This window comes from Sycon ciliatum, chromosome 1, assembly GCF_964019385.1.
Source record: "Sycon ciliatum chromosome 1, ocSycCili1.1, whole genome shotgun sequence".
NCBI lineage: Eukaryota > Metazoa > Porifera > Calcarea > Leucosolenida > Sycettidae > Sycon > Sycon ciliatum.
Genome location: NC_088643.1, coordinates 42,645,440 through 42,660,116, shown reverse-complemented (window position 1 = coordinate 42,660,116; position 14,677 = coordinate 42,645,440). Strand labels below are relative to the sequence as shown.

Here is a 14,677-nt window from a genome sequence, read left to right as displayed (position 1 = left end):
AGTCGTAAAACTCAAGTCGCAGTGCGAAGCAACACGTCAAAAACTCACCTGCTTGATATGGCGCTTCTGGTCATCGCAGAGCCATGAAATTTTGGCTCGGAGTATAACACATCGTAGTCTCACTGTGACATATGTTTTCTAATCAAAATACCAAGAGAGAAAGTGAATATTGAGTCCGTTCCGGTTTGCAACCGGTGTCCTATTTGAAACCGTCCCCTCTACAGTCATACATGTACTACTGTTATTAGTCTATCACATAAAATTAATTCATGTCTACCTGCCTGCAGGCCTGGTAGATCTTGTAACTGAAGTATTTACTACTACTACACCTGTTTTGTAAGTAAAATGACTGACGGCACTTGCAGGGAAACCCTTTTCACCACTCCCTATCCCCGAACTAGCGAAGGAAACCACTTCACTGTCTTGGTACTTCCAGACAGCCGACCCAGCCGAGCTACATACTACTGTACCGGTAGAGGTAAATAAAAATGATTGCGGCGGATAGGAGGAGTCTTGAGAAGTTGAGCATCCTTTTACGACTCCCTGGCTACGATCGACTAGACTTGCGGTACGTAAAGTGTGTGCTGATCATAGACTTGCGGTGCGTAAAGTGTGTGCTGATCATGCCGGTATTTAGCTTGGCCAAAGAAGGTACAAAACTACAATTCAAGCAGAAGTCAACAAAATCACTACAGTACAGTATGACTGTCATGAGCTGGATTGGAACTACATGTACTTCGAAGTACCAGTATCATCTTGTACTCTTGCCAGTCCTGGTATTACAGTCATGTACAATGTACATCATGTATGTGCTGAGTGACAGAATTTAATATCACCAGGTAAGCCCTGTAAAACTGAGTAAGTAAATTATCGTGTCCGTTCCCGAAGGGAGTCCTGTGTAAAGAAGCTTGTAAGAAACTGTTAACCCACCCAGCAGCTAGTCAGTCTGGCCAATAATAATAACCGATGCGGGTTGGCCTATGCAGTACTAGTGCAGGCGAGCTAAGACCTGGCTAAGTATATCGTAATGATAGGTCCACACCCTATAATGTAACTAGCTAACACATCTACATAATTGTATACGCACAAAATACAACAACGAAAGTCTCAGAAATCCGCCTTGGCCTGCGTCCAGTGCGCAACTGCCATAGTTGTTTGTGTGTGTGTGTGCACGCGCGTGTGTTTGTGTGTGTGTGTGCACGCGCGTGTGTTTGTGTGTGTGTGTGTGTGTGTGCGTGTACATGCGTGTGTGTGTAAAAATAGTGGCGGTCAATTCATCAGCCTTGCAAGCTGTTGAATGGTGTAATCCCAGCACAAGTTGCTATGTCTAACATAGCTGTTCGCTATCATCGCTTCCGCGATGGGCAGGTCTGAGGTCTGAGGTGTGTGTGTGGGGGGGGGGGGGGGGGGGTGCATGTGCATGTGTGTGTTTGTTTTTGTGTGTATGTGCCATAGTTGCCCGAGCACACCACAGCACTGTACCCAAGAACGATTCCGTATTTGCTGGCGTGCTACACTAGTGATACTACTGCCGAGCACTTTCAACAACTGTCGGCCGAAAAACAGTCCGGCTGGAGTCCACCCTAGGCTATGATGTGATCATGTCACAAAGGCCCGGGTTGCACAGGCACACATGCATACTTCACTAAGTTTATTATGCAAGCATAGCAAGAAGAGACTGGAAACTGGAAATGTAACAAAAGAGCGCGTTGCTACTACATGTACTTTCTAGGCATGCTGGGATCATGATTCAGCTGTCCCTGCGCAGGGAATTTGCGGAAAAAACTCTCGAAAACTTGCGCAAGAAATTGCGGCAGAAAGTAACAAAAAATGCGACGAAAAGTGCGGAATGATGCAGAACTGGCCAGGAATTCGCGGAATTATTTGCAGAAAATTGCGGATTTGGGCCAAATCACGAAATGTGTTGCATCATATATTTACTCGGGAGTCGTACTGTGCAAATAACCTACAGGATCATGGAAAGAACTGCATGAAAAGTGCATAAAATGTGAGATATTATAGTGCCGAAAACAACAAAAAACGCGGGAAATAGCGGATTTTGCTGAAAATTGCGGGTTTGGGCCAAAATCGCGAAATTTGTTGCATCCGTGCAATCGCGATTTCCTGGAGGGACAGATTCAGTCCTTCAGTCCTTCAGGTTCTACAGCATCCGATAGTACTGTACTACCTATGCTATACCACGGTTCTAACCAAGTCAAAATACTAGGGGGGGGGGGGGGGGGGGAAGCAGTTACCCCGTAACCCATTTTCCATTTTCAAAATACATGTAACTGTCTTGCAATGCTAAATGCAACGTACATGTACGTACGGGGTAAACACCTGGTTTCACGCCAGACAAATGTGCCTTTATGAACCCTCTACACTACTAACTATCGACCGCATTTTCGTTGAATGGCATGATAAAACACAAAAATGAAAAAGACTTTTCACAGGGGGGGTGCAAACAAAGTAGGGGGGGGGGGGGCTTCGCCCCCTACCCTCCTTTGGCTAGAACCCCGTGTACTGTATCACACTCTTCATAATATTCTATGCTTGATTGTTCTCAGGGAGAATGTCAATGTGCATGACAAAAGTCAGGAGATACATGCCATGTACTCCGGGAGGATACCGCTTCTGGTGAAGGCCTGCTTGGATAAATAGATTTCATATTCTGATTTCTGGGGTGAACAATGGCTAAGGGGCTGTTCAGAGTCTGACAGGGACTTGACAGTATCTTACAGGCGCACCCTGATGGAGCATCACATCATGGTCACTCAGATCCAGCGTACACAGCAGCCTGCCGCAATCTTTCGCAGCAAAACGATGACATTGGATCACTGTGCTGCCGACCCATATAGTCACGGTGGTCAAATCAGTAAATATACCAAGTGAACTGGGCCAACAATATTGCATGCCTCTATTGGATGCAGAGATCCATGCCATAAATAAGGCGTTAGATACGAAACGCTATAAATAACTATAGCAGACTCTACCACTCCATATAAATAAGGCGTTAGAAATAAATAGCATTCAGGCAGAAGGTGGTTAAAGGTGGTGATGAATGCCAATAGATACGCTGTCTACACGGCCTGGGAGAGTATTCTCTCTGCATGACTCGTGTGAATAGACACTTTAGACAGTCATAGCAAAATATCCTTCAATAACACACACATGGTTCATTACCCAGTGTACAAGCTGCTTCATTTCTAGATTGATTCAGTTCAGGAATACTGTTGCGCTAGTCTCTTCTGAGTCCGTGAACAGCATAAGTCTCTTCTGAGTCCGTGAACAGCATAAGTCTCTTCTGAGTCCGTGAACAGCATAAGTCTCTTCTGAGTCCGTGAACAGCATGTATAGGCTGCGATACTACACACGGGCTGTGATTTTGTTCTAATCCATTCTAGGCGCTCGGATTGGTAATAACTGAACAGTTATCACCATATTATTTCGTAGGATTATAATGTGGTTTCTTATCTTGAGAGCCTCGGTTGCCAGATTATAACATATAAATTATCTGAGTAGCTCAAGCACTGTGTAATGATATGTCCATTTGATTGACACTGACAGTCTATTGAACACACTGATATTGCTGATCCGCTCTTCCATTCTCAGTCTACACCTTGAGAAAAATAATACTGAAGTACTATCTTGAGCCGTTCATGTTCTTCCTCCTGTAGAACGCATGCTCGCCATGATCTACAGCAGCACTGTGATCTCTACTTCTTCTGTTAGGGTGTCTACCTGCTTCACTATCCTTCCATAGCCCCGTCTGATCCGAGCGGTGTCTTCTCCTGCATTGTCCTCGCTATCTTCGGCAACTTCCGCTCCGTCTTCTGTAGCCTTTGCTCCATATGCACCCCGCGGGGTAAGGAGGCATGGGATTTGCCACACATCATTCAGCTTAGCCTATCCATTTTCATCGTGCCGTTCACTAGCCACCTCATCTTCTTTCTTTGCGGATGAAGACGATTTGGTCCCATTGCTTGCCAGAACCAATTCCGAGTTCTCCACCGATACTTCTTCAGCAATGACGGGCTGCGCAGTAGCAAATACAAAAGTGACACATAATACATTGTTCCTAAGAATAAATGTGCATTTCCAAAATGTCCCCTTGCATTAGAATTCACCACCAAAACAATACAAAGAATCAAGCTAGTTACAGACAGACAGATATGCCATAATAGCAGAATATACTCCCGTGAATTGTGATATGCTGTCCTTGGGTTAGGAGAAAGGAGGATACTGCAGCGGTACACTGCACAACATTCATGCACTAGACTAGTGATGAACTTGGACTGTTACTGTGAAAAATGGGGTATACCGGTACTTAGTATGAGTATTCTCCGCTGTTTACACTCATTCTCCAGCCTTAAACATAACCATGCATAGATATGTCGTCGGGAGGGGGGCATTGCACATGCCCCACATGCATCTGCCTATAAAGTTAAACTGGGATAGAAGTCGGACAACTTAGGGGCCTTCCGTAAATACCGATATTAAATTAGAAACAAAAACTAGTCGTTTCTCTTCCCCCTACCCTCCCTGAGAAACGAATACGTACAAATGCTACATAGTATCGATATTTTTGATCTTTTTTTCTGGACACGCTCACGCGTGAAAAATGTACATCGATATTTTTCGAGAAACGAACAGGCGCTCAACCCCCTCCTCCCTAAACGACTAGTTTTTGTTTCTAAATATATATCTATATTTACGGATGGCCCCTTACTTTATAAATTTCCGCTTGATGAGCAAGACGCTGCTGGCCATCAGCACCGACAAACGTGATTGAGAGCTTTTGGTCAGTGAGTAATTCCATCACTTCACCTACAACAAACAAGGCAATTGGATAGTATGTGTTGTGCAGGAGCAGGGAATACCATCACATAAACTGAACTTCCAGACCTATGGAGACAGCAATGGGCAGCAGCAGGACACAATTTTTAAAATGATGATGGCACTGCAAAAACATTTTACAAAATACGCCTATGAACTGTATCAAGATTGCACTCATGACTATGAAAACAGTGATAATGTAGCGAGGATGGTCTTGTGCTTCCAGAAACGTTTTCTAGTGATATTCTTTAGTTGCAGTATATTCTGATTGTGATTATTATCACAATCAGAAATTAAGGAAAAAGAACAGAATATAATTTTGCTGATGAATATCACAAGAACATGTTCTTGGAAATACAAGACTATCCTCGCTTACATGTGTGCATTATAGTCATGAAGTCGAATTTCATACTGTACATAGCTTTATTCAGTCTCCACACAGATTATTTGTATACAATCTATAAATCCTTGATATTGTTTATCAGCCTACTACCATAGGCTCACCTGCTCCGAGTTCACAGATGGTTTCCACGAATGTATCTCCTTCAAACGGATCAGGGACCTCGATCACTCGTGGCATAGCCACCACATCAAGGTCCCTAGTGCGGCGAATGCCATCTTCTGTCCACAGCGTTAACCCGGTCTGCTCAATGATTATACGTCGAGGCTGCAAGTGGTCAACACCAAGGTTGAGCGAACATGTACACAGGAAGATTATCAACAAGGATGTCCAGAATACACAAGCTTCCATGTTAACAAAACATAATAATAATAATGCCTCTGTTCAACAGCAGGGCAGCTCATGCAACCCCCAAGATTATCACCAAAGATGTCCAGAATACACAAGCTTCCATGTTAACAAAACATACTAATGCCTCTGTTCAACAGCAGGGCAGCTCATGCACCCCCAGGATTATCAACAAGGATGTCCAGAATACACCAGCTTCCATGTTAACAAAACATAATAATAATGCCTCTGTTCAACAGCAGGACAGCTCATGCACCCCCCAGGATTATCAACAAGGATGTCCAGAATACACCTGCTTCCATGTTAACAAAACATATTAATAATGCCTCTGATCAACAGCAGGGCAGCTCATGCACCCCCCCCCCCCCCCATGGATGATTCATCGAAAACCTTCGAGGTTACCATTCCTCAAGTTGGTTGGACATGGCACCAGAAGCTGGTGTCAGCAGTATGCATGTATACTTGTAGTAGTAGGTCACCAGGGTGCTAGTACAGGACATGCTTGACGTAGTGTTTTTACCTAAGCACTGGCTAGACTGTAAGAATGTAATTGGATTCACAACCCATGGAGGGTAGTCTACTCCAAATCAAATAATGTCGCCAATTCGGCCAGCACTGGCCTGTTGGTCATGCCTCCGGATGACAGAATGACTTGACAGTATATCATAGATCAATTTTAAGAAACAACATGAAACACACACACACACACCACATACAATCACGAATGCATGAACACACACACAAACACACACTCTTTCTCTCTCACACACACACACACAAACACACACACTCTCTCTCTCACACATACACACACAAACACACACACACACACGCAAACAGACACACACACACACACGCAAACAAACACACACACACACGCAAACAGACACACACACACACGCACTCTCTCTCACACATACACACAAACACACACACACACACGCAAACAGACACACACACACACACACACACACGCAAACAGACATGCTCACTGGCTACTACTAACCCTGGTATTCAGCTTGTACTGGCTGCTATGGATCTGCCAGTTCTGATTGATGTCGTACGCCTCCCCCATCACGTTAACACTTTCAATAGGGCGATCAGCATCCGTGACTATCCTGAAGAGCATCACTTTATTGCCCTTCGTCACAGACATGTAGATGCCCACGGTGATAACGATGACAGGTTCACCATCCTGCAGATATCACAGAACATGAAAGATTGCAAGCATTGTACTAGCAATTCTTCAAAAGCATTCACTCTAATTAATGACAACATACATGTACTCAGGCGTGTTCGCCGGTGCCCTTCAAGGGGGGGGGGGGGGGGTTCCGGGGGCCTCCTCGCGAAAGTTTTCAAAAAATGAAGCAAATCCTGCATTTTCAGCGAAAAAAAGGGGGGGTTCCGGGCACCCAGGAACCCATACGGGGCACGCGCCTGGTACTGCTCTCTCAATAAATGCGCTTGACGTTTGAAACATACAGTAGTAGCCCACGGCCAAGGGTGCAGCACTGTGGTACTACATGCATATCCAAGTACAACTAGTAACTGTGTGCTTCGTTGGGCAGTGGAAGGAAGTGAAAAAAGAATTCTTGTGGTCTTCCTAACCAAATTTCAACGCCTCCAGAGCTACTCTGATATGATCGAACGTTTCAAGGCAACTTTGCTTCGTACCGGAACATAATCATTGCACTACAAACTGAAAACGTGTACCAGTATTGGTCGATGTGTAGCAGTGCTGTACAATGTCATGATTGTACACAAATTATAGAAGCTAGTGGGGGGGGGGGGGGGGGAGGTACAAATGGCCTGATGAAGTGTTTGCTACTTGTGAGAGCTGTTGAGTGCGATCTTTCATCACTCATACAGGCACCTTGATGGCAGTTAGAGCTGCATGGAATGAAACGATTGGCCTCGAAATTTTTTACCAACACACTGACTCGGCAAAATAAGGGAAGAGATGGTAAACATGGTAAATGCACACGACGACTTGACTGAAAGTTAGTGGCTCCGATTGTTCTTTTGGGGTTTTTTTTCTTCCTACAAAATCCACAATATTTCCAGACACTGGGGTGAATAATGGAGTGTGGTGGTGGGCATGGGGACCATTAAGCTCAGCCGACGAGAGGTCTCGGCTTCATAGCGCCATGGATGCACCAAAGAGAGATGGGGTAGGGAGGATTTTAGTCAAAAAAGGAAACAGAGGAAAGAAAATGAAAGGATTGTGTTGCTCAGTGTGTCAGTGGTTGTCTAACATTAAAATGCCTCACCGAAACAGTGGTGTAAGACGTCATAACAAGGAACTTATCTCTCTTCTTACCGCTTCGACAAAGTCAAATAGGTCATCAGGAATCTGATCAGCTGAAGCATATGCCGCTCCATCGTTCACAACGCTCACGACACAGTTTTCGGCCATTGTAACAGCTAAGAAACAGTGGGCCAGTGGGGTCCTTCTCCAGATTTGCGACAACGGTTGAACGGGGTTTCTAGTGAGTACTACTACTAGTACGATACAGGCTGTAGCCAGTATAGGCAATATAGCACGCCAATGCCAATGATAGATTTTACATAGAGCAGAAAGGTCGGGCCGGACATCCGTCGGTGAGCCGGGAGACTCTGCACACGGCAAGAAAATGACGATCGGAACCACGGAATCAGCTTCAATGGTCCCACTACTTGCTGCAGAAGAAACACTAATCTTCATCAGTGTGCCACCATATAATTATAAGTGAAAGGACAAGGCGCTAGGCGGAGAGCACACCTTCATGCAAACGCACCATCAGTATCTAGCACTTGCCTCTCCATCTTTGGGTTTTATCTCTAGCTCTACTGTTTCAGCGAGCCCATTTTTTCGTTTTAGCGGAAATAAAAGTGATTTGACTGTGCTGATCTGAAAGACTGGAGGCCATGACCTGATGACGTGAAGCAGTGCATGCATGCAGTGGTTTGGCGGCCAGAGCTACTTCGATCGCGACATGCTACATAGTCATTCGACGGGGGGTACCCGTATGCCTTCCCAAGGGGGAATCCCCCAAACATCTACCCGTTTATTTGATGAGGGAAACTCCGCGGGAAAATAGTCCCAACAAGGCTAGTACTAGTATACTGTCAGTACAGTCATGCACAAGAGAAGCACGCAAATCGACAAATGCGCTGGATGTGCACCCACACGGATGTTCCAGCAACCGGCATAGCGGATCTGATTCTGATTGGAACGGATCAACTCATCAAGACAAGTACAGGACATTATGTTTGCAAGCTAGTCAGCCTAGCAAATCCAACTCTACGCTAATGCCTAGTATTAGTAATGGTAAGTTTGGTAACACCTTTCATTCAGCTAAATAATTTAAAAATGACTTCGCCTGCATGCTGATAGCAACTGTCCGGAAAAGTTCAATGTTCATGTTCAAATGCAACATGGCCCAAGCTTTCATGCTCATTCCAAATCACGCACTTCTAAATTGAAATGCTACTGTTATTTTAATGCTAGCATTACCCTCCCAGCCCTACCGGTAAGGCTGTTGTATGCTGTACTCACATGATAATATCAACTTCGTGAGAAGAGGGCCGGACTGTCGTTCACTATTACATCGGGTGGTCAGATCTGCCTATATCCTCGTCTCCAACACAAGTGATACAGCACTCTCAATTACAAGACTCAAACTCCGCAACTAATACTTTCGTAAGCATGGATTATAATAATGTAATGAAGGCGCGAGGAGAAATACTAGGCCAAATACATATACAATTTGCATGCAGCCATCGAGTCAGCTGCTTTCGAGACGCTTCTCCTTTTGCGCTACTACCGCTAGTCACTTTCTAACGTACATGTACATGTACAATCATGTATACAATCACAGTTGTGTACATGTAGTCCATGAACAGTCAAAAATAATGGAGTCTGGACTCTCAACAGTCAACACTCGACTCGGCGGTCATCATGGTTTCCGGGCTTATATAGGCTTCGCCCGGGAAGTAACCCTTGCGTCAGTTGCGATGCAGGACGGTGTTCCTGTTCGGGGCAAGTAAGTTTGAAACCTGAAGAAGGGACTAGAAAGTAGAATGCGAATGCAGCATGTTACATGTACATGTATAATGCAACATGTTACATTCGCATTCTACTTTCTAGTCCCTCAGAACATAATATGTTCTGATCGTGGAGATGCCTGCGCCACGCCCCAGCTCACGGCCAGCTGCATGGGCGGGCATACTAGTACTAGTACTAGTAGTACTCATTAGCCATAATTATTGCAGCTTGGGTCGTGTGCTAGGCTGTACATGTAGGCCTGGCATGGCATCCATTATCATGAATGCCAGACTACAAAAAAATAGGAAGCATGCATGGTGATGGTCCCATGGGGATATTGGCTTATCTTGGCCCTGGCCCTGGGCTCAGTGCACTGAGTGTTGTGCAGTGTTCACCTGTTGCCTGTTGCCTGTTGGGTCGACAAAAGAAGTGCTCGTATTGAGTCTTATCACTCCCTTAGTATTGACTCACATAGATTTTTGCCATACATAAGCAGTCAAATATTCCTGCATATTTGACTCCTTACGGCTATATTGACCGCTTATATTTGACTCCTTTTTAGCATTGAACACATGCTTTGGTTAGTTGTGATAAATCGAATATTGACTTGGCACTTGGTCAGTATAGGAATTAAAAGACCTCGTAAATGACGTCGGCTTCGCCTCGGTCTTTTACTCGGCTTTTATTTCCTATTGACTTCGTACTCAGTCAGTACAGGTACCTGTCCGACTCGGCCTACACTAGGCTATACTATAGGCTGCAGTCTACACATCAACTATTACTTTAATACTTGCCTTGGGCCTGCGCTGCTGCATGGCTTAGGCATTCCGATCATGCATGGTTGAGTGTGAAGTCACTACATACATAATACATGTGTACAAGTACAATGACTATGTAGACTGTCAGCGTCCGTCACAGTGAGTCAGTGCCACGTCAAGAGGAAAATGAGGTGATCAATATCTTGGCGCAAGCAACGACGTAAGCAACGTGGTTTGCACGTGCGACGGGACTTCCCCGACGTCATGCTCGATTCGTGTCCTTCAAGACTTCACAGAAGCGGATTGCCATCGACGCTGGCACGATTTCAGGAAAGGGAAATGTCCCGAGATCTTGCCAGAAACATGAAAACTCGTAGGTCTACGATGCTGATGACAGTGATGACAGTGATGTCGGCGGGAGCGAGACAGACGTGCTGGTTCATGGCCCATGCTACCCAAGGCGTCGAAGTCGACTAAAAAAAAACTATAAAAGCTAGTCTACTCGTTATCCCAAGACTTGGCAAACGTTCCTGGGAACGCCACTCCTCGCAATCCAAAACTAACTTGGATTGGTCTGAAGACGTTTACTGTCGCTAGGTTTTAGCTATCCTAATGCATTGGATAGGGTCAGTGCAGAGGGCTTCTGAGGAGACCCTCTCGCTTCCACCGCCACCACCACGGAAGCTCCCTTTCTACTCGAACCCTATGTGCTGAAGTCGGCATTATTGCAGTACGAACTCACGAGTCAAATTTACTGGTGAGCCAGATCTTGTTCCTGGAAAATATTCACAAGAAAAAACCATCTTTACCCTAGCTGTCTGTGGACTGCAGAGATGTCCGGTACACACCTCTTCCTTTGTGCAGGTCATCAGCCCTATGACCGTGATGACCGTCTGCCCAACCAATCGCTATTGCCCAACGAACAAGATCGTTGTCTATCTGGCTTTTTCCTGAGCCTATTTGCATTGCTTGCGCTGTCAGTGACCCAACCGGTCAGCGTAGCAGTAGAAAAGAAGGCAAGCTGCAGGCCTGCGCAAAATGGAGAAGGTCAGCCGAGCGAAGAGACCAAGGGTGACGCTGGGGGAATGGAGTTCAACCCGCTCGGGTGTCAACCACACCACAACCAAGGTAAGAAAAGAATGAAATTCAGAATAGCAAAACTTCACAGCCAAATGGATGATCACAAGCCTATTTTACGGGCAAATATATACATTATATTAATTAAACACAATGTGATGAAGGGCAGCCAAATGGATTATTGTGGAAAAATAATTTTTTTACTGAAGTAGCACTTTACTCCTGCTTTGGCGTATGCAGATTCTGACAGTCATGATTGTACTAATCTTTGTTATTCAGTGAGTGTTTGAAGAGAGGAGACTGCAACGTCTTTTGAGGATAGATATCTACAGCGGTACTCTGATGAGACGTATCCACACGCGCAGCAGAAACTGAGTGTACGTAGAATCCAAGATACTTCTTGTCCAAACATACTTTCTGTGTCGATGAATACACCAGTGCTCCGGTCGATGTTTGTACTAAACGAGAGTGTGCCTTATAAGGGTACGCACTGAATGAGTTCCACTGTAAATACACAACTACATTTTCTTGGCCACGTGTACAACGGAAACTGTAGAGTTCGTTGTTGGCATGCTATTGTGTTTTGTTTTGCAGGTGCATCGCGTGAAGACGCAACTCATGTGACGCGTTCGAATCCAACGAAGGAAACTGCGCTCAGATCAGCAGTAGAGATACGTCCGCAGCAAGGTAATTTACCCGTCTCGCATCATGGTGGATCATGCAACACAGAGGAAATGCCACATGGTTGTGACTATGATTACTGGACTTGAACGTTGGCTCGGTATTGCTGATGTGCCTCTCAGTCATGTACCTTTCTTCAGAAAAAAACGTGTGAAGTTGATCCTTTGCACCACACTTTACTTCTGCCTTTCAGCTCTTATCATTGACTTGGAGATCATCAAGAAGACAGTTTACAACCGTGAGCGTGTCTCACTGCGTACCAAGATCCAGTCAAGGTCCTTGAGGTGTGACTTGCCGCTACCATCAAGCAACACGCTGGGCAATAACAGAGGCGTGTTCCGTATTTGTGTCGCTCACACTGCCGATAAGGTTCGCACGGTGGGTGTCCGGGGTAACATCGCCCAGAGGCAAGGACACGCCACAAGACCATTGGATGCACAGTGGCAAGTCGATCCTGATTACATCGGAGGAGTGGTCGTGACGGAAATCTCCATCTTACCATCAGAGTACGTAGCACCGACAATAGAGGCATGGACTATACATGTAGCATTTGTTTGCTGGTATTGTTTCTTGGCCATAATTTCCACGTCCAGTAGAGGTGATCTGATCATGTGTACCATGCCACTCTTATATCCTGTTCCCTCGCCAGCCTCAGAGAGTACTGACTGCAACATGTTTTTGGTTATCCGTATCCCTCTTCTATCTACCTATTTCTGTGGAACATAAAGGTTGTGTAGCAGTCGTGCGGAGTCTGACTGTATTTCACTGTGCACTACATTTACCTTGAACATGTTACAGTATTCTGAGCAACTGGCTATCATGGGACTTGACAAATGCTTAGCTCCTGAATTTTTGGATTTTCATCTATTTTTGTCTTCTGCAGTGATGGGAGCGGTCACTTGGCAGTTTCCGTTGATGGTGAAATCATCTCACAAGCACAGTTTTACACTGATGTCAGCAGCGCTACTGCATCTAGGTGGCATAAACAATCTGCTCCGGATGTTTCCTTGCTGGAGCCTCCCGGCGTACACTTGAGATCCAGACCTAGTTGTTGCCATGGTACCCAGGATGAACACCGTACTGATCAGGCACAGTCACAGGAACAGCAGTATGAGAAGAATAACGCATGCCCATCGACTCCAAAATGCACCGACTGATCCGACATAGGTCTAGTTGCATAAAAGCAGAGCTCCTCTGGATGCAGATCAAGGCCACGACGAATTCATTTCCTTATTTGCCCAGGAGACAGCTGTATTCATGAAGGCTCATTGTCAACACTGTTATTATTTTTAAGATTTAGAAAATCTCGCTTTACGATACTTGAATCGATTATAATCAGAATAAATATTATAGTGGATCTAGCAATGGAGCTTGTTTCCTATTCTGGTAATGTTACATTCACATGTAGGTGCACCTATGTAATTCAGGACAGACACAGTAATCTTTTCCGTGTAACCCATTACCGGCATAAGAAAAATAGAGAAGATTTGCGTTGTTGTCCCCCCCCCCCTCCCATCCCCACATACATACACTCCAAAAATCAAGTCAAGCTGCAGATGCAGACGCATAATATTAATGGTAGGATGAGGGCATAAAATCCCTAGGAAAATATGAATGCACTGCTGCTATTATACATTTCTAAGAAATTCACTGAAAGATGGAAATTCTGGCTACAATTATGCATGCAGAGCATAAAAAAAGCAGTATGCAAATAGTAATAGAGAACTGTCTCCCAGACATAATGGTATCCTACAAACGCACTTGCATGGGCGCATTCCAACATTGACAATTATTATTACCGAAGTTACGTAAGAGACGGTGTGCAGTAGCGTCATGCGTAGCTCAGGTCCATCCCCCGATCCACAGCACTTTAAATCGTGTCTGCGCATGCATGCGTGTACGTGTGGTGCGTGGGTGTACATGTGTGTGTGTGTGTGTGTGTGGTGTGTATGGTCAGGCCAGCTGACCGATCACGTCAGTATAGCCAAGATCTGTACGTCACGCACCAGAAGCGAAGTTATCCGGCGGGCAATCACACATACCACATGACTGGTCACCAGCACAGCTAGATCAGAACAAGTATTATAAGTAATAATAGTTGTATTTCTCGCCGGCCGAGCGCATGCGCAGCGAGATAGGCGAGAAATGATTTCTCGCGAAATATTTTTAGTTGCAAATATGGCATCTGGTGTGTGCTTGCCATACCTACATGATGCCTAATCGCCATTGGGGATATACACCCGGTTTTTTCCCTCACAACTGCGTCCGTCGGCGCGAGGGTTTTTTCCCCGGCTAGCTCGGTCCAGGAAAATGAATCTGACGGTCCCAAGTGGTTCTGCATCATGGCCTATTTCTGCTATCCACTGGCACGCCTATTCTATCTGAGACACTCTGTTCTTAGTCCTTGCTTCCATACCTCACTCGTTATCCGGTTCACATCTGGCTGCGGCTAACTACCCTTCACTTGGTGTGTTGTCGCTATTGCTATCTGTCTCTGTGTGTGCCAGTATATATGGAGCGATAAAGGGCTGTTTTTTATGAAGTTTATGA

At 45.3% G+C, this 14,677-nt stretch overlaps 2 protein-coding genes across 3 annotated transcripts; one reads left to right on the top strand and one right to left on the bottom strand.

Annotated features, from left to right (window-relative positions):
• Positions 1-2,632: 2,632 nt before the first annotated feature.
• LOC135827042 (uncharacterized) lies at positions 2,633-9,389 on the bottom strand. Of its 2 annotated transcripts, XM_065339569.1 has the most exons (6): positions 9,123-9,389; positions 7,905-8,200; positions 6,591-6,779; positions 5,341-5,503; positions 4,730-4,827; positions 2,633-4,035 (listed from the first exon to the last, which is right to left on the bottom strand). In XM_065339569.1, the coding sequence occupies exons 2-6, from the start codon at positions 7,998-8,000 to the stop codon at positions 3,907-3,909; spliced, it is 675 nt and encodes a 224-aa protein (XP_065195641.1). In that variant the 5' UTR covers positions 8,001-8,200; positions 9,123-9,389; the 3' UTR covers positions 2,633-3,906. The 2 variants fall into 2 exon arrangements, with proteins under 2 accessions (XP_065195641.1, XP_065195637.1); XM_065339565.1 differs by lacking the exon at positions 9,123-9,389 and having other exon boundaries at positions 7,905-9,008.
• A 1,489-nt stretch (positions 9,390-10,878) lies between these two features.
• Positions 10,879-13,806, top strand: LOC135827035 (uncharacterized). Its single transcript, XM_065339557.1, has 4 exons — positions 10,879-11,497; positions 12,041-12,133; positions 12,321-12,633; positions 13,011-13,806. Exons 1-4 carry the CDS (start codon positions 11,203-11,205, stop codon positions 13,282-13,284), a joined length of 975 nt encoding a protein of 324 aa, XP_065195629.1. The 5' UTR covers positions 10,879-11,202; the 3' UTR covers positions 13,285-13,806.
• Positions 13,807-14,677: the final 871 nt, after the last annotated feature.